Consider the following 18,735-nt stretch of genomic DNA (forward strand, 5'->3'; position numbering starts at 1 on the left):
TCAAGTGTTGGGCACCATTAGGTATTATACTGGCTAAAAAAATGTTATTTTATACTTATGTTTGTTAGACGGAGGAAACATATTCAGTTGAAGACCATGAAATCTTCAACAGAAGTTTATTATAGCTTTTTATCAACTCACAGTGAATTAAATTGATAGCATACCCTTTGGTCTTTAAGAAATTAGGAGATGATATTTTCTAGTGAGTACTGCAGTTACTCAATTCCTAATTCTAAAAGTGCTTCTGTTATTGAAAAGATGTCTTTCTTTCCTCTTACCCTTCCTCACTCCCTTCTATCATTTTTTTTTAATAGAAACTTTCATTTAATAAATATAAATTTCAGAAGTACAACTTTTGGATTATAGCGGTTCTTCCTCCCACCTGCAAATCATCCCATCTCCTACTCCATCTCCCATCCCATTCTTCATTAAGATTCAATTTTAATTATCTTTATATACAGATGATCAACTCTATATTAAGTAAAGATTTTGACAGTTTGAACCCAAACAGACAAAGTATAAAGTACTGTTTAAAGACTAGTTTTACTGTTAATTCTCATAGTACAACACATTAAAGACAGAGGTTCTACATGAGTAGCAAGTGTACAATGAATCCTGTTGTTGATTTAACAATTGACATTCTTGGCTGGTGCCGCGGCTCAATAGGCTAATCCTCCGCCGTGCAGTGCCAGCACACCGGGTTCTAGTCCCGGTCGGGCAGCCGGATTCTCTCCCAGTTGCCCCTCTTCCAGGCCAGCTCTCTGCTGTGGCCCGGGAGTGCAGTGGAGGATGGCCCAAGTGCTTGGGCCCTGCACCCCATGGGAGACCAGGAGAAGCACCTGGCTCCTGCCTTCAGATCAGCGCGGTGTGCTGGCTGCAGCGCGCTGGCTGCAGCAGCCATTGGAGGGTGAACCAATGGTATTGGAAGACCTTTCTCTCTGTCTCTCTCACTCACTGTCCACTCTGCCTGTCAAAAACAAACAAACAAAAATAATTGACACTCTTATTTATGATGTCACTAATCACTTGAGGCTGTTATCATGAGCTGCCAAGGCTGTGGAAGCCTCTTAAGTTCACAAACTGAGACCTTATTTAGACAAGGCCATAATCAAAGTGGAAGTTCTCTCCTCCATTCAGAAAAAGGTACCCCCTTCATTGATGGGCTGTTTTTTCCATTGGGATCTTACTCACAGAGATCTTTCATTTAGGTCATTTTTCATCACAGTGTCTTGGCTTTCCATACCTGAGAAACTCTCGTGGGCTCTTTTTAGCCAGATCTGAAAGCCTTAAAGACTGATTCTGAGGCCAGAGTGCTGTGTAGGGCATTTGTCATTCTATGAGCTTGCTGTGTGTACTGCTTCCCACGTTGGACCATTCTCTCATTTTTAATTCTATCAATTATTATTACCAGACACTGATCTTATTTGTGTGAACCTTTTGACACTTAATCCTATCATTATGATCAATTATGAACTTAAACTGCTCACTTTAACTAGTAAGATGGCATTGGTACCTGCCAACTTAATGGGATTTGGACTCCCCTGGCTTTTACCCTTAGGAGTAAGTTCAAGGGAGTGTGTGCCGTACTGTATATCTCCTCCCTCTCTTATTCCCACTCTTATATTTTACATGGATCACTTTTCAGTTAAATTTAAACACCTAAGAATAATTCTGTGTTAATTAAAGAGTTCAACCAATGGTATTAAGTAGGAAAAGAAAATACTAAAAAGAATAAAATGGTAAGCTGATCCTTGACAGTCAGGACAAAGGCTGTTCGAGTTGTTGCTTCTCAAAGTGTCAGTTTGACTTCTGCAGGTTTCCTTTTAGGTGTTCAGTTAGTTGTCACCGATTAGGGAGAACATATGATATTTATCCCTTTGGGACTGGCTTAATTCACTTAGCATGATTCCTCCATTTTGTTACAATTGACCAGATTTCATTTTTTTTCACCAGTGTGTAGTATTCCATAGAGTACATATCCCATAATTTCTTTATATAGTCTTCTGTTGAAGGGCAATTAGATTGATTCCATGTCTTAGCTATTGTGAATTGAGCTGCAATAAACATTGAGGTACAGATAGCTCTTTTATTTGCCAATTTAATTTCCCTTGGGTGAATTCCAAGAAGTGGGATGGTTGGGTTGTGTGGTAGGGCTATATTCAGATTTCTGAGGTATCTCCAAGCTGTCTTCCATAGTGGCTTTACCAGTTTGCATTCCCACCAACAGTGGATTAGTGTCTCTTTTTCCCCACATACTTGACAGCAATTGTTGTTAGTTCATTTCTGTATGTGAGCCATTCTAACCGAGGTGAGGTGAAACCTCATTGTGGCTGTGACTTGCATTTCTCTGATGGCTAGTTTTCCTGAACATTTTTTCATGTGTCTGTTGGCTGTTGGATTTCCTCTTTTGAAAAATGTCTGTTTAGATACTTGGCCCATCTCTTAAGTGGGTTGTTTGTTTTGTTATTGTGGAGTTTCTTGATCTCTTTGTAGATTCTGGTTATTAATCCTTTATCAGTTGCATAATTTGCAAATATTTTTTTCCATTCTGTCAGTTGCCTCTTCACTTTCCTGACTGTTTCTTTTGCAGTACAGAGACTTCTCAATTTGATGTAATCCCAGTTGTTAACTTTGGCTTTGACTGCCTGTGCCTCTGGGGTCTTTTCCAAGAAGTCTTTGCCTGTGCCTATGTCTTGCAGGGTGATCTTAGAAGTTCTTTCTCAGCCGTGGCATTGCCTGTGTATACAAAGGCTGTTCATTTTTGTACATTGATTTTATATCCTGCTACTTTGCCCAACCTTCTGTGAGTTCCAATAGTCTCTTAGTAGAGTTCTTTGGATCCCCTAAATAAAGAATCATATCATCTGCAAAGAGGGATAGTTTGAGTTCTTCCTTCCCAATTTGTATCCCTTTAATTTCTTTTTCTTGCCTAAAGGCTCTGGCTGAAACTTCCAGTACCATATTGAATTGCAATGGTGAGAGTGGGCATCCCTGTCTGGTACCAGACCTCAGTGGAAATGCTTCCAACTTTTCCCCATTCAATAGGATACTGGCCGTGCGTTTTTCATAAATTGCTTTGATTGTATTGAGGAATGTTCCTCTATATTCATCATGAAAGGATATTGTATTTTATCAAATGCTTTCTCTTCATCTATTGAGATAATGATATGGTTTTTCTTCTGCAGTTTGTTAATGTGGTGTATCACATTGATTGATTTGTGAATGTTGAATCATCACTGCATACCAGGGAGATATCCCACTTGGTCTGGGTGTATGATCTTTTTGATGTGTTGTTGCATTCTATTGGCCAGAATTTTATTGAGGATATTTGCATCTTAGTTCATCATGGAAATTGGTCTGAAATTCTCTTTCTCTGCTGCATCTTTCTCAGGTTTAGGAATTAATGTGATGCTGGCTTTGTAGAATGTATTTGGGAGGATTCCCTCTTTTTCAGTTGTTTTGAATAGTTTGAAAAGAATTGGAGTTAGTTCTTCTTTAAATGTCTGGTAGAATTCAGCAGTGAATCCATCCAGTCCTGGGCTTTTCTTTGTTGGGAGGGCCTTTATTATTGATTCAATTTTTTTTTTTTTTTTTTTTTTGACAGGCAGAGTGGACAGTGAGAGAGAGACAGAGAGAAAGGTCTTCCTTTTGCCGTTGGTTCACCCTCCAATGGCCGCCGCGGTAGCGTGCTGCGGCCAGCGCACCGCGCTGTTCCGATGGCAGGAGCCAGGTGCTTCTCCTGGTCTCCCATGGGGTGCAGGGCCCAAGGACTTGGGCCATCCTCCACTGCACTCCCTGGCCACAGCAGAGAGCTGGCCTGGAAGAGGGGCAACCGGGACAGGATCGGTGCCCCGACCGGGACTAGAACCCGGTGTGCCGGCGCCGCAAGGCGGAGGATTAGCCTAGTGAGCCGCGGCGCCGGCTATTGATTCAATTTCTATCTCAGTTATGGGTCTGTTTAAGTTTTCTACGTCTTCATGGTTCAGTTTAGGTAGGTTGTATGTGCCCAGGAATCTATCCAATTCTGCTAGATTTCTGTTTGTTGGCATACAACTCTTTGTAGTAATTTCTGATGACGTCTTTTATTTCTGTGGTGTCTGTTGTTACACTTCCTTTTTCATCTCTAGTTTTATTGAATTGAGTATTCTTTCTTTTTTTTTGTTAGTTGGTCCAAAGATGTGTGAATTTTGTTTATTTTTTCAAAAAACAGCTCTTCGTTTGGCTGATCTTTTTTTTTTTAAAGATTCATTTTATTTATTTGAAAGTCTGAGTTACACAGAGAGAGGAGAGGCAGAGAGAGAGAGGTCTTCCATCCGATGGTTCACTCCCAAATTGGCCACAACGGCTGGAGCTGCGCTGTTCCAAAGCCAGGAGCCAGGAGCCAGTAGCTTCCTCCAGTTCACCCACGCGGGTGCAGGGACCCAAGGACTTCGCCCATCGTCTACTGCTTCCCCAGGCCATATCAGAGAGCTGGATCGGAAGAGGAGCAGCTGGGACTCGAATCTTTTCTTTATGTTTCACTGTGGTCAGTTTGGTTACAATGTGTCATGGTGAGAATCTTTTCTGCTCATGTCTATTATCTGCTTCCTGTACTTGGATGTCTCTTTCTTTTTCCAAATCCGGAAAGTTTTCTGCTAGTGTCTCACTAAAAAGGCTTTGTAATCCTTTCTCTCTCTCCATGCCTTCAGGAACTCTTAGACCCGAATGCTGTTTTTTTTAATAGTATCCTGTAGATTCCCAACAATATTTTTTAGATTTCTAATTTTTTCTTCTTGTCTTTGGTTTGACTGCATACTTTCCTGTGCTCTTTCTTCTAAGTCCGATGTTCTCTCTTTTGCCTCACTGATTCCCTTTTTAATGCTCTCACCTGCATTTTTTATTTGTTCTATTGAATTCTTCATTTCGATTTCAGTATCGCAATTTCATGTTCTATTGAATTATTCATTTCATTTTGATTCCTCCTTAAGTTTTAAATTTTGTGAGAGCAGTTTTCTTTCATGTCCTGCATGGATTTCAGGAGTTCCTGCATTTGCTTTGGATTATTTCTAAGTAATTTTATCATCAATTTTTTGAGTTCCATTTCTTGCATTTCTTCTGTCTCATCATCTTCATAATCTTGTATTGAAATGTTGTGTTCTTTTGGAAGCATAATGTTGTCTTCCTTATTGTTTCTTGGATTGTTGCGCTTGTTGTTTGGCATTTGTGGAGCCACTTGTTGATTTCTTTTTATTAATTTTTTTTCTGCTCTGGCAGCTTTTATCCTGGTACTGTGGCTCTGTAGAAAAGTGGACTGTCTGCTTTCACTCAGTCTCTAAAGGCCAGAGAGCTCTGTTCAGTTCTTCAGAGTTAAGGGCATGCCTAAGGTGACACACCAGGTTTGGCTTGGAAACTCTCCCTCTCTTTTTTAATCAAAAGGGAAGTAATTCTGCTCAGCTGAGCTCTTCTTGATGGAGACCATTGTCTAAGGCTAGCCCCAGCAGGTATAATGTTCATCTGTTCTGTTCCAAGGACCACACAAAGGATATCTGCAGTCCTCAGTGTAAGCTCAGATTCCCCAGCAATGTCTTTCACCCGGTAATGAGGACCTCCCTAGCTTGTGGCGTCTCCCACCGAGACTGCTCAAAGTCTCAGCCACACCATGAGTTCTCCCACACACCCTCAGTTTTTTTGTTTTGTTTTTTTTTTTTTTCCACAGCCCTGGTTCAGAAGCTTCACACAGTCAGAAGCTCCCAGCCCCTTGTTACTTCTCCCCACCAGAATCAGGAGTCTCTGCTCGGCTGATTGCTGGCGCAGACACGAGCTGGTGCAACTGTTACGATGTCCAAAATGGTGCCTGCTCTATCGGCTTGTATGCCTTTAAAAGGTGATTGGAGAGACTTAGTCTATTGCACTTTCCCCCACGGGGCTTCAAGCCTCCTTCCCTCTAGGCTCTTCCTGCCACTTTTTTGCCAATGTCTCAGGCTACTGCAGTTTCGTCTCACCTCACTTTCCAGCACTGGTGTGGAGGCTCTCGGCTATTGGAGTCCCAAGCCGTGGGCGCCCACACCCTCCATTTAGATCTGCTATGTCCCTCTAATTTCATTAGAGCTTCCTGTGCCGTTTTTTCCCCAATTCTTCCCTGATATTACACTATCTCCACTTTTTTTAAAAACTGTCTTCTCCCGGACTAGATCAGTAAGCTCCCACCCTATTCTGCCCTCTTGGAACTGCCCCTTCCATCATTTCTTCTTTCCTTTCCTTCCCTGTCTCCTTCTCCCTCTCTTTCTTTCTCTCTGCCTAAGAGGAAAAAAAAAAGGTTGGGGGAGGAGATAGAGAGGTGGATCTTCCATCTGCTCATGTGTTGGTTTACCTCCCAAATGCCCACAGCATCTGGGCAAGGCTAAAGCCCAGAGTCAGGAACCTCATCCTGGTATCCGATATGGATGGCAGGAGCCCAGGTACTTAAGTTCTCTTCAGCTGCTTTCTCAGCAGCATTAGCAGGAGCCAGGACTCCTGTGTAGAATGCCAGGATCCCGTGCTGCATCGTAACTTGCTGCTCCCCAATGCTGGCTCCTTCCTTATATTTTTAAAATCAGTCTCCCCCTGGGATTCTGGTAAGGTGTATGGCTCTCCCCAAAACTCCATTTCATTATGCTTAAGAGACTACTGAAGTCCATTTTGGGTCTCTGAAAAGGTATTCTACAGTCATGAGTGATACATAAATTTCTTAAATGGAAATGAAACCCCTCATGTTGATGTAGTTTATAATCTTAAATAATGTATAACATAAAACCTCATACTACTATATGACCATTATTCTGTAACTGTACAGTGAAGACATTTATAAATTTATACATTGAATCTGCATTGCCAATTAATAAAGTTTAATTCAACATTAGCCTGAGAGATCATGTAATATTTAAACTAAATTGCCACTTTCAGTATGAAAATGGTACAGATCCTTTAGAGTGAATTTGAGTTGTGTACTTTTATCATCTTCCACATGGAGATTCTATGACAACTTTTTTGTGCTTGAACTGCTTTAAAACTTTTAGTTATGGATTGCACTTGGCTCAAATTGTAGCATGAGAAATTTGTTACAAGATTCTGCTTTTGGCTGATACCTTAAAATATTACCTGGGTTTTGACTGTCTGAGTCTGGACAACTAAAAACAGAGAATACATTTTTAAATTAATGTTACCATGGAGTGATTTTTAAGCATGGTTTCATCTGAATGAATGTGAGTTAAAATGAACTAAATGTGCTCTGAAGGCTACTGCCTATTCTGTAATTAGAAAATCAAACCTTGTATTAGGTTTCATCATGAACTAAATACTCTTTGCATAGACATACTGCCTACACAATTATGTGACATATTCCTTTCCTAGTTCTTTAAATTAATTCTTGAAACAAATGAATTTCTTGTCAACATCCAGGAAAACTCTTCCACATAGACTTTGGATATATTTTGGGTCGAGATCCGAAGCCTCTTCCTCCTCCAATGAAGCTGAATAAAGAAATGGTAGAAGGAATGGGGGGCACACAGAGTGAACAGTACCAGGAGTTCCGTAAACAGTGTTACACAGCTTTTCTCCACCTCAGGAGGTAAGTTGATTTGCTCAGTATAGAGAATTTTGATAAATTTCTTTGCTAGAGCAAGAATAGGAGTTTTCAGATGTATATATTTGTTAGCATTACTCTTGTTTTCAGAAAAACTCAGGCTATAATATTTCCAAATAATCATTTGATACCGATGTTTGATAAACGGCCTGATATCAAAGGAAAACCAGATAAAATTTCTTGTTCTACCATTTGCTATCTTATAGCTAAATCCCACCCATTGGGAAGCTGGTGTTGTACAAGATAGCACACAAGAAGGCTTCATATCATTTAAGTGAGGTATTTGGTGTGTACTTTGATAATATTGGGATATAGACAGAGTGAAGGAACTGTACCATTCACATCTCCCTGATGGCAGTCTTGGAGGATTGCGATCACCATGCTGGGTTGTTTTTCTTCTTTCTACCTGGTTTCCCATTTCTTTTTGAAAGAATGAAGGAGTTATCTTATTTAGAATGGATTTATTGAATTTTTAAAGGTTTATTTATGTAATTTTTGAAACTCAGAGTTAGGGAGACAGAGAGAGATCTTCCATCCAATGGTTCTCTCCACAATGGCCAGGGCTGAGATAGGCTGAAGCCAGGAACCAGGAGTTTTATCCAGGTCTCCCTTGTGGGTGGCAGGGACCCAAACACTTGGGCTGTCCTCTGCTGCTTTTCCCAGTTCATTAGCAGGGAGCTGGATCAGAAGTAGAGCAGATGGGACACCAACTGGCGTCACAGGCAGTGGTGTCATCCACTATGTCACAATACCAGTCCCCCATGTTTGTTACATTTAAATCATAACTGATGATTAGTAAAAAATGACAGGATCAGCCTGACCTTGCAAAATGAATTTTCTTAGTCAAGCAGAAAATCCCAGCTCAGGAGACATCATAACTTACATGCTTTTCAGGAAAAAGTATAGCCAGTAGACAGTGAGTTTCCTAATCATGCAGGCTTTGTCATCCAACCATTTTCAGTACCTTTTGTTTTGTTAATTAAGCTATATTAACTTATACTTGTCTTTGTAACCTCACTTACTTATATATTATGTGAGACACAGACACTCAATGTATCTTTGTTGAATGAGAACTCTAATTTGTATGAAAACCCTCAGAATTTCTGTTTTAGTTCTGTAGGTAGGCCTTGCTCCTGGGTAATATTGATGTTGCTGACCCCAGGAAATGGGCTGTTCTGTGTTAATCATGTTTCATATTTGCAGTGAGTAGCTTTTTATTGTAAACTCAGTGTCTGCCACGTGTCCCAGATTCTGTAATACACATTTTCCTAACATCCTTTGGGTAGAAGAATGGCTCAGTTTTACTCCTCTGAAATACTCAAAGAGTAATGAAAAAAATTAGTGTTTTGTTTGATTTGCTTGTTAGTGCTTCAGAGAGATGAGAGTTCTACTTTAACTTGTGGGAAATAGTCAAAGCCTCTAGAGAGCTACATGGAACTGTGGCTATCTCAGTCATGAAACAAGAGGATATGGAATAATATTCTTAGAAATGTCCAAGAGAACTCAAAGCAGGAGGAAAACAATGTGGTTTATAAACTATCATTGGAAATGGATTAGTAATAATTTTGTTGAGAGAGAAAACAGAGAAAGGTTATTAATGTAGAGCCAAAGTTACTACACTTGATCTTAGCCAAAAGGCTGAGAAGCAATGTATGCAGAGCGAAAGTTAACTTTCTTCTGTACAAAGAAAAGTCACAGGGGATTTAATCTAAATCTTCAGATAAATTTTCATGAAAATTTTTTTATTGTTAAATTTCTTTTTCTTTCTTTCTTTCTTTTTTTTTTTTTTGACAGGCAGAGTTAGTGAGAGAGAGAGACAGAGAGAAAGGTCTGCTTTCCATTGGTTCACCCCTCCAAATGGCCGCTATGGCTGGCGCAATGCGCCGATCTGAAGCCAGGAGCCAGGTGCTTCCTCATCCACTGCCTTCCTGGGCCACAGCAGAGAGCTGGACTGGAAGAGGAGCAACCGGGACAGAACTGGTGCCCCAACCGGGACTAGAACCTGGAGCGCCGGCGCTGCAGACAGAGGATTAGCCTAGTGAGCCGCGGTGCTGGCTGTTAAATTTCTTAATTTGAGAGGTAGAAAAAGGAAGGGGAGAAAGAGAGAGACTGACAGAGCTACCATCCACTGTTTCACTCCATGGAAATGCCTGCTTTATCCTAGGCTGGGCGAGGTTAAAGCCAGGGGCCAGAAACTTCAGTCCTGGCTCCCACATTAGTAGCAGAAAAAAAACTGCTTGAGCCATCACCTGCTGCCTTCAAGGGTACACATTAGCAGTAAGCTGGAATTGGGAACAGAGCTGGGACTCAAACCCAAGCACTTGAGCATAACATTTAGATATCCTAACCTATATCTTAATCACTAGGGTAATTACCTGTACCCTATTTTTTATTTTTAAAAATTTTACTGCACTTCAGTTAAGATCAGCTATACCCTAATGTTTTGAGCAGTATTTATTTTTTTAAGAATTTTCAGAAGTTTTATTTATTTGAGAAGCAGAGAGACAGAGAAAAAAATATAGAGAGGGTCCACTGGTTCACTGACCAAATGCTCATTATGGCTGCATCTGGACTAGTCAAATACAGGAGCTGAGAACACAATCCACATTACCCAGGTAGGAGACAGGAATCCAATTATGTCAACTATCAGTGTTGTCTGCCAGGGTCTAAGTTGTTAGGAGCCAGAGCTAGGAATCAGACCTAGGTTCTCTGATGTTGGATGCTGGTGGCTTAATTGCAAGGCTAAACACTCACTTCAACATATTTTAAAATGTTGAGTTTTAGAGTATGATGCAGTTACTCTTAAAAATTACTTTTAAGGCATAAGAATTAACCTGGCAGTTAAAAACAGTTTTTAGTGCTTATATTTGACATGTCCTATTTGTGGAGGTTTTAGGTATGAACAACTACCTTCTTTTATGATATTTGTTAATTACTGATCAGCTTTTTCAAGAAGAAAGCCTTTTATAACATGGAATCACAAAAGCAGAGCAGACCCTTTTGAACTCAATTATGAATGGTTAAAATGGTTCAGATTTTGAGACCAACTTTAATGGTATAGTGATTTTCATGTAGCAAAATATGTCCTCTCTTCTCAGTACATATAATACCAGCAATTGTACATTTATTTTTACATTGTCATCACAACAGTAATAACACTGAAATACGTTAAAGTATTCAAGGTAAACTTACTCTTTTAAATCGGATGTTAATGTTAAAAACCATATTAGACACTGTTGACACAAAGATGACCTTACATTTTTTGGTCATGAATTTTAACATATAAAGTGGAAATGCATTTAACTGTATCAGGTAATGTTCTTATATTGTCTTAATGCTTGCTGAGTCACCAAACATCAGTACATCTTTTTTTTTTTTTTTTTTTTTTTACTTTTTGACAGGCAGAGTAGACAGTGAGAGAGAGAGAGACAGAGAGAAAGGTCTTCCTTTTGCCGTTGGTTCACCCTCCAATGGCCGCTGCGGCTGGCATGCTGCGGCCAGCGCACCACGCTGTTCCGAAGGCAGGAGCCAGTTGCTTATCCTGGTCTCCTGTGGGGTGCAGGACCCAACCACTTGGGCCATCCTCCACTGCACTCCCGGGCCACAGCAGAGAGCTGGCCTGGAAGAGGGGCAAGCAGGACAGAATCCGGCGCCCCAACCGAGACTAGAACCCGGTGTGCCGGCGCCGCTAGGCGGAGGATTAGCCTGTTGACCCATGGCGCCGGCCTACCTTTCATCATTAACTAAATGATTCCCCCCACTCCTTTTTTTTAAAAAAAAAAGATTTATTTATTTATTTATTTGAAAGTCAGAGTTACAGAGAGAGGTAGAGACAGAGGTCTTCCATCCACTGATTCACTCCCCAGATGGCAGCAGGAGCCAGAGCTGCACCGATCCAAAGCCAGGAGCCAGGAGCTTCTTCCGGGTCTCTTATGTGGGTGCAGGAGCCCAAGGATCTGGGCCATCTTCTACTGCTATGGCCTGGCAAAGCAGAGAGCTGGACTGGAAGAGAGCAGCCGGGACTAGAATCGGTGCCCATTTGGGATGCTGGTGCTTCAGGCTAGGGCTGCGCCAAAACCTACTGTGCCAAAGTGCCGGCCCCAGATTTCCCCTTCTTAAAGTAGTATACTTACTAAATAGCATTAAGACTATTTGGATTCAACTCTAATATTTGCCATATATAAAATATATGAAATCTAGGGAAAATAGCCCTCTGAAATACTGTTAAGACCCTAATCTCATATAGTGAATTACATTTTTATTTTCAGTATTGAATATTTTTCTTGAAAAATTTAAACCATTTTGTATGACTAGCATGAAGATTTGTAGTAACATGAGTAAAACAGTATGTTTTCCTTCAATGATGTGCTTCTTTAAAGAAAAATCAAATTATTTCTTGTCCTTTTACCATCTTTGTCTAGACTTCATTTTGCATACTTCCCTACACTATCATTTTTTTTAACTTTGACCTTATGTTGCTTTTTAATACTGGTTTTAAAGACTTTCAGTAACCTTTACATCTGATTTAACAAGTATATAATTTCTGTTTTGGTTTATTAAGTCTTAAAGGCAAAATGCAGGTTAATGACAACAGATGTAGAAGATTAATACAGTTAAGGTAGTGACAAATCATCCACAAAGTATTTAAGCTTCTTACAGAATGTTCCATTTGTATTTCATTCTTTGTCTTTGCTATAACAATAGAAGTATGGATGGTTAAACTTACAGATAATCTGGAAAACATTGATATTTGCTTTTGTGAAATGAAACACACACTCTGCCTTTGTAAAGACAGACATTTTAACATAGATCCTGCCAGCCCAACAGAATAACATGGGGAGCTGATTGTGAGAGACACTTCTGAGAACTCCCCAGGTCAGTCTAATGGGCAATCAGATTTTTTCTCCCTGTGTTACTCTTTGATAGATTTCTTAGGATTCCTCCGTGGCAAGATGGGAAGAAGCTATGTAATCAACAAAGCAGAGTGTGAATAATTGAGGGTTAATTAAAAGAATATCTTTTTTATTTTTCCCTAATGTTATATGCCCATCTGGCTGTACTCTGCTAACTGTATCCCTTACAGCCTACTCAAGTAAATCATCTTTATTCTCACAGAGAAGGCCTTGTTGCCCCTCCAGCTGCCTAATACCTCTTCCAAACTATTTATTTACTTGCCCCTTGTAGGAGAAAAACATAAACACATCTAACTCCATTAAAGACCATACCATCAGATATGTTACCAACTATCAAACATCAGCTGCCGACCTTCCCATCATCCCTATTCATTATCTTTTCCTTTACTGTTAGTGTGACCTCAGTATCCAAGATGATAGTCCAGCCATGCATTGGTCTCTTGAGGTTTTGTCCTCTTCACATAGTGCCTGTATCTAATCAATACTGGTAAATATTGTCCTCCAAAATCTCAGTCCCAAGCTTTCTGTTCTCTGAGCAATGCTTTGTACCCTTACAACTCATTTACTTATACTCTCACTTTTTTCTTTTCCCTACTAGACTTTTGTTCCAAAATGTAATCATTCTTATTGCCCTTTCCTCTAAACTTTATCTCAAACATTTGTGTCCGGTCCTATGGCTTCACCTGCTGAAACCCCAACCCTGTTCTTCTTCCTGTCATGTCTTCTTCTATGTCATGCATACACCGCAGCAGCTGTATGTTCCTGAAGAAAATCCAGCAATTGTGGTGTGCTCACTACTGATTTTAAATCACTGGTTCTCAGCTTAGAGCTATTTTGTACTCCCTCCTCGCCTTGGGTCACATTTGGCAATATCTGGAGACATTTTTGATTGTCACAACTGATGATTGTTACAGACATCAAGGGGGAGAGGCCGAGGGTATTGCTAAACATTGTACTTCTACCCTCTTTCTCGACTCTCTACTGTAATAAATCTTTCTGTCTCCACTTACTTGCCTCCTTTTCTTCAACCTTCTGCAGTAAGGTTTTCCATTCCAGTTATGCTACCAAAACTAATTCTATCAAGATAAATAGTTATGAATTCCAAACTCAATGTCCATTTTTGCTTCTTGGCAGATTATAACACAGTTGACCAGTCCTTTATTCCTGGAAATCTTTTCTTTCAACTTGGTGTAACCCACTGCCCAGTTTTCTTTTTGGCTCACTAATCATTCATGCTTTTTTACTGTTTTCTTCCATCTTCTAACCTCTGATAAACTATCCAGAAGTTTCATTATCCTTATAAAGAGGTTTAGTTCTGGGTTGTTTCCCCCAAGCCCTCTTACCTGTTTTTATTCAGTCCTGTAACTTTAAATGTAACCCAAATACTGATGGCTTCAAATACCAGTTCTGCTACCTCCTCTGAAATATATCTAACTGTCTACTTGGCATCTCTGCTCAAAATCTAGTGTTCATATCAAACTTAGTATGTCTAAGATGGAATTCTCAGTTCTCCACCTAAAATCCGGTTTCTACTTGAGTCAAGCTTTTTTTTTTTTTTAATTTTTTAAATTTTGGTGAAGAAATTAAAGTCCTGTTACTTATGGTCATGGTGACATTCAGTTCCTCTGTCTTTTCCCCCCATCTTCATTGATACTATTAGCAAGTATTGGCTATTCTGTCACACTTACCAAAACATAGCTGGATCGCTTCCATGTTGTTACTTTTCCACATGGAACTCTGTGATGTGGATTCCCTACATCCACAAGATGACCAGTGTAAGCTTTTACAAATGTGTATCAGGGGGCCAGCATTGTAGCACATCAAATTAAGCCATTAACTATTACTGGCATCCCATATCAGAGTGCCATTTTGAGTCCTGGATGCTCTGCTTCTAATCCAGTTTTCTGCTAATGTATCTGGGAAGGCAGTGGAAAATGGCCCAAGTACTTAGTCTGCTGCTGCCGCGGACCGGCTCTCACGGAGTCTCAGACCGAGGGAGAACGAGGGAACGAAGAGCCAGGAGAGTCAGAAATCGGCGGGGAAATGACAGACAGACAGACACACGTTATGTGTATGTTACTGCTGCGATTTATTGTAGTAAGGCTTGGGTTTATATAGTAAAGAACAATGCTGCAGGCAAATGTAAAACTTTTATTCCAAAGGTTGACAAAATGAGTTAAAACAATGATGTCATATGAGTGGTTTTATGAGGAACATAGTGGGGACATTGTTTTTAGACAATTTACGGAGGATGAGAATTGACCTTTGGCTTAGTTTCACTTACTGAGGATGAGAATTGACCTTTGACTTAGTTTCAGTTACTGAACTGTTTAGGGGAATAACTGTCCAAGGTTTTGCTTGCCCTCTAGGTACCTGGAGATAACCTCTGAGTAACCTTAACATTTTTCTGTTACTACAATGGGAACCTAATGATATGTTTTGACTTGCATTCCTGGCTTACGGGAAACTTCTTTTTCTTGATTTTTTAGTTTTTGAGAATTATGAGGGTAAGCAGTAAAGTGTAAACACAGCTGGTAGATAATGCATAATGAGATCATCAGCAGAGCAGAGACACGGTGTCCCCCAAAATTTAGCAAGGACAGTCTTGGCTTCCATAATGTGAGTCGGGGGTCATTACAACCGCGGACTGCACAGGAATCGCCTGAGGCTAAACTCCGACAGAGCGCGCACCCCAAAACCCTGCAGCTTTAGACCCCCGACGCAGCAACATCTTGCCACGCGGGTATCACAGCTGTGGGCGTGGCAATTCCTCCCTTTTTATTTTTAAAATGAAGCTCGAAGACTTCCTGCTGGACGCTCTGTAAAGAATCAAATATGCGTTTTAGAATTCCAGGAAGAAAAATTATAATTAGCAATACTACTAATGCCACTATCCCTATATAAATGAGGTAGTTTTTCCAATTTATGGGGTTTAAATTTTTGATTCCTGCTTCTAAACTAGTAGCTATATCTTGCAAATCCCCTATTTGTAGCCTTGATTGACTAGCAACAGCAATTTCCTTTTGCAAAGCGTTTAAATCATGCGTAACATCATTATCATGCCAGACACCCTGTAAATGCACTTTCACTTTTTCCCAAGATTCTGAAGAATTATATGGTAGCGGAGTAACACAGATTGACTTAAAGTTACTATGACAATGAGTAGAAAACATTGTAACACTTTTACAGGTTTCCTATTTAGCCACCCCACAGGTTGCACAATAGGTGGATTAGGAACATAAGCCCAATATGAAGTCCCCTCAGTTTTTGGAGTTGAAATCAAGGCAAGAAAAGCCACAAAAAGATAGGAAGTTGTGCGAGGCTTCCCCTGCTCAGTGAGAAGTTTTTTGGCTTTTTGAGTCAGGTGACGGATCATCGTTTAGGTGATTTTCTGCCTCTGCTGGATTATTTCCAATTTTTTCATTTGATGTTTTATGCGTTTTTTTTGCTTCTTCCAGCGTCGCTGCCTGCGGCGCTGTGCCGGGGACCGCCCTGATGAGTCTATCTGGGATCCAGATGGGGCAGTCGGCATCCTGTGGGAAAACACAAGCATAGCCTCGTCCCGAGGTGATTAGCACATCCGGACCTTTCCACATTCCTGTTAACAGGTCTTTCCAGAGGACTTTGGGCAGGGGGGTTTTATAGACCTCCCTGTCCCAGTGTCGTAGGGCCGCTGTAAGGCCCTTTCCATCAGCATTTAAATGATTTAAAACAAACAATGAATGAGACAATATATGATGGGGTGAGAAATAAGAATTAGCAGTTTGAAGGCGTTCCAATTGTAGTTTTAATGTTTGATGAGTTCTTTCAATGATTGCCTGTCCTTGAGGATTATAAGGAATTCCTGTAATATGAGTTATGTGCCATTGGGCACAAAAATTTACAAATGCTTTAGAGATATAAGCTGGTCCATTATCAGTTTTGATTTGAGAAGGAATGCCCATAATTTGAAAACACTGAATTAAATGTTGAATAACATCTTTTACTGCTTCTCCTGTTCTAGCAGAAGCATGCACAAAATGAGAAAAGGTGTCAACAGTCACATGTACATATCCCAACTTACCAAAAGAAGACACATGAGTTACATCCATCTGCCAAATAATGTTAGCTTTTAAACCTCGGGGATTTACACCCATTTTTGGAGGATGATGTACGGGGGGACAATGAGTACATTGCTTTACTATTTGTCTTGCCTGTTCTCTAGTAATAGAGAACATTTTTCGCAAAGAGGCTGCATTTTGATGGTGAATATTATGACTTTTTAACGCCTCCTGCACTGTAGCTACAATAGACTGGGTATGCATATCTGCTATGGCATTTTCTTTTGCCAGAGGCCCTGGCAATTTACTATGGCCTCTTATATGTCCAATAAAGAATTTTGCTGTTCTTTCTCTTATTAATTTTTGTAATTGTTTTAATAGAGTAAGAATGGGTGATTTTCCTGATAAGAGAGCTGTCTCTAAGGCTGGAAATAAATTAACCACATATTTAGAATCTGAATAAAGGTTAAATGGTTGTGGAAACTTTGTAAAGGCCAATATGACTGCTTTAATTTCCGCTTGCTGGGCGGAAGTCTTTTTACCACTTTTAACATACACACCGTGCTCTTCAGAATAAACCACAGCACAACCTGAAGATGACCCATCAGTAAAAATATTTTGAGCTTTAGCTAAAGGTTGCGGCGAAAACCAGACTGGAAATACCAATTTTACGTGTCTTGCAAATTCTATGATAGGATGTTTTGGATAATGATATTTTATTTGCCCTGCATAGTTTTGCAGCGCTATGACCCAATCTTCATTATTTTGCATTAGCTCCTCTACTTGACTTTTATTGTAGGGTGTGACAATAGTGGCTGGCTCCTTGCCAAACAATTTTTTAGAGCGAGCTCTACCTTTGGTAATTAGTAAAGCACATAAATAAGGATAATCTGCAAGCATCTTTGCCTGTGTATGAGGCAAGTGAAGCCACTCCAAGACTCCCTCCTGCCATAGGCAAGCTGTAGGCGTATAAGCTGTTGCAAAAATCAAAAGACACCAGGGCACAACATAATCTATCTGATGTACACGTGCCTTAGATAAGGCTTCGTCAACTAATTGTAATGCCTGTAAAGCCTCTGGCGTCAATGTCCTTAGAGACTTAGGATTAGAGTCACCATGCAAGATGGAATATAAGGGACTCAATTCTCCTGTAGTAATCTTTAAATGAGGTCTTAGCCAATTAATGTCTCCTAATAATTTTTGATAATCATTTAATGTTTTTAGCCTATCCCTTCTAATTGATATCTTTTGTGAAACAATATAATCATCTTTTATAATTTGTCCCAAATAATTTAAAGGTCGATTTCTTTGCACCTTATCAGGGGCTATAACCAAGCCATGAGCAGTTAAAGTTTGAATAGTATCATACAACAAATCATCTAGTATAGCAGAATTTTCATGAGCCAATAATATATCATCCATATAATGAATTATATATGCAGTAGCATATTTTTTCCTTATTATTTGCATGGCCTTATCGACAAATTTTTGACACAAAGTAGGAGAATTTTTCATGCCCTGTGGCAAAGTAACCCACTGATACCTTCTATAAGGTTGTTTAAAGTTTGATGAAGGCACACTAAAAGCAAAATGTTCACAGTCTGCTGGATCCAATTTTATAGTAAAGAAACAATCTTGTAGATCTATAACAATAATTTTCCATCCTTTAGGAACAGCAACCGGAGATGGCAGTCCAGGTTGCAGAGGACCCATGTCCCTCATGGCTGCATTGACTGCTCTTAAATCTTGTAAGAGCCTCCATTTACCTGATTTTTTCTTTATAACAAATACTGGTGTATTCCAAGGATTTTTTGATTCTACTAAATGCCCTTTTTCTAGTTGTTCTTGTACTAGCTGCTCAAGAGCCTGTATTTTTCTTCTGTTAGGGGCCACTGACTCACCCACACAGGTTTTTGAGTCAGCCATTCTATTTTATTTGTTACTAAATTTTTTTTTTTTGCAGTGGCCCCTATATAAAATGCTGTTTATTTAAATTTCCAATGTTTTCCCTTTTTACACCGAGGACACAGCCCCGGTGGCCCTTGCTTCTTAGTATCCTCCTTAGGATGTTTGCATTCCCTTTGCATGTGTCCTGGTTGACCACAGTTATAACAAACATCCATAGATGATGATTTGGCGCCTCCTCCGTATGTTTTCTTAACATATGTACTGAACTTCTGAC

General features: G+C 40.0%; 1 protein-coding gene and 1 pseudogene across 1 annotated transcript in view; one reads left to right on the top strand and one right to left on the bottom strand.

Moving 5' to 3' along the window:
- The window catches only part of PIK3C3 (phosphatidylinositol 3-kinase catalytic subunit type 3), a 157,711-nt gene that overhangs the window by 114,350 nt on the left and 24,626 nt on the right, over positions 1–18,735 (top strand). The window contains exon 22 of the mRNA XM_062201595.1: positions 7,417–7,585. Coding sequence (XP_062057579.1) covers positions 7,417–7,585 — 169 coding nt within the window. The remainder of the gene's footprint in view (positions 1–7,416; positions 7,586–18,735) is intronic.
- LOC133767404 (U2 spliceosomal RNA) lies at positions 9,124–9,250 on the bottom strand (annotated as a pseudogene).

This window comes from Lepus europaeus, chromosome 9 (genome assembly GCF_033115175.1).
Source record: "Lepus europaeus isolate LE1 chromosome 9, mLepTim1.pri, whole genome shotgun sequence".
Classification (NCBI taxonomy): domain Eukaryota; kingdom Metazoa; phylum Chordata; class Mammalia; order Lagomorpha; family Leporidae; genus Lepus; species Lepus europaeus.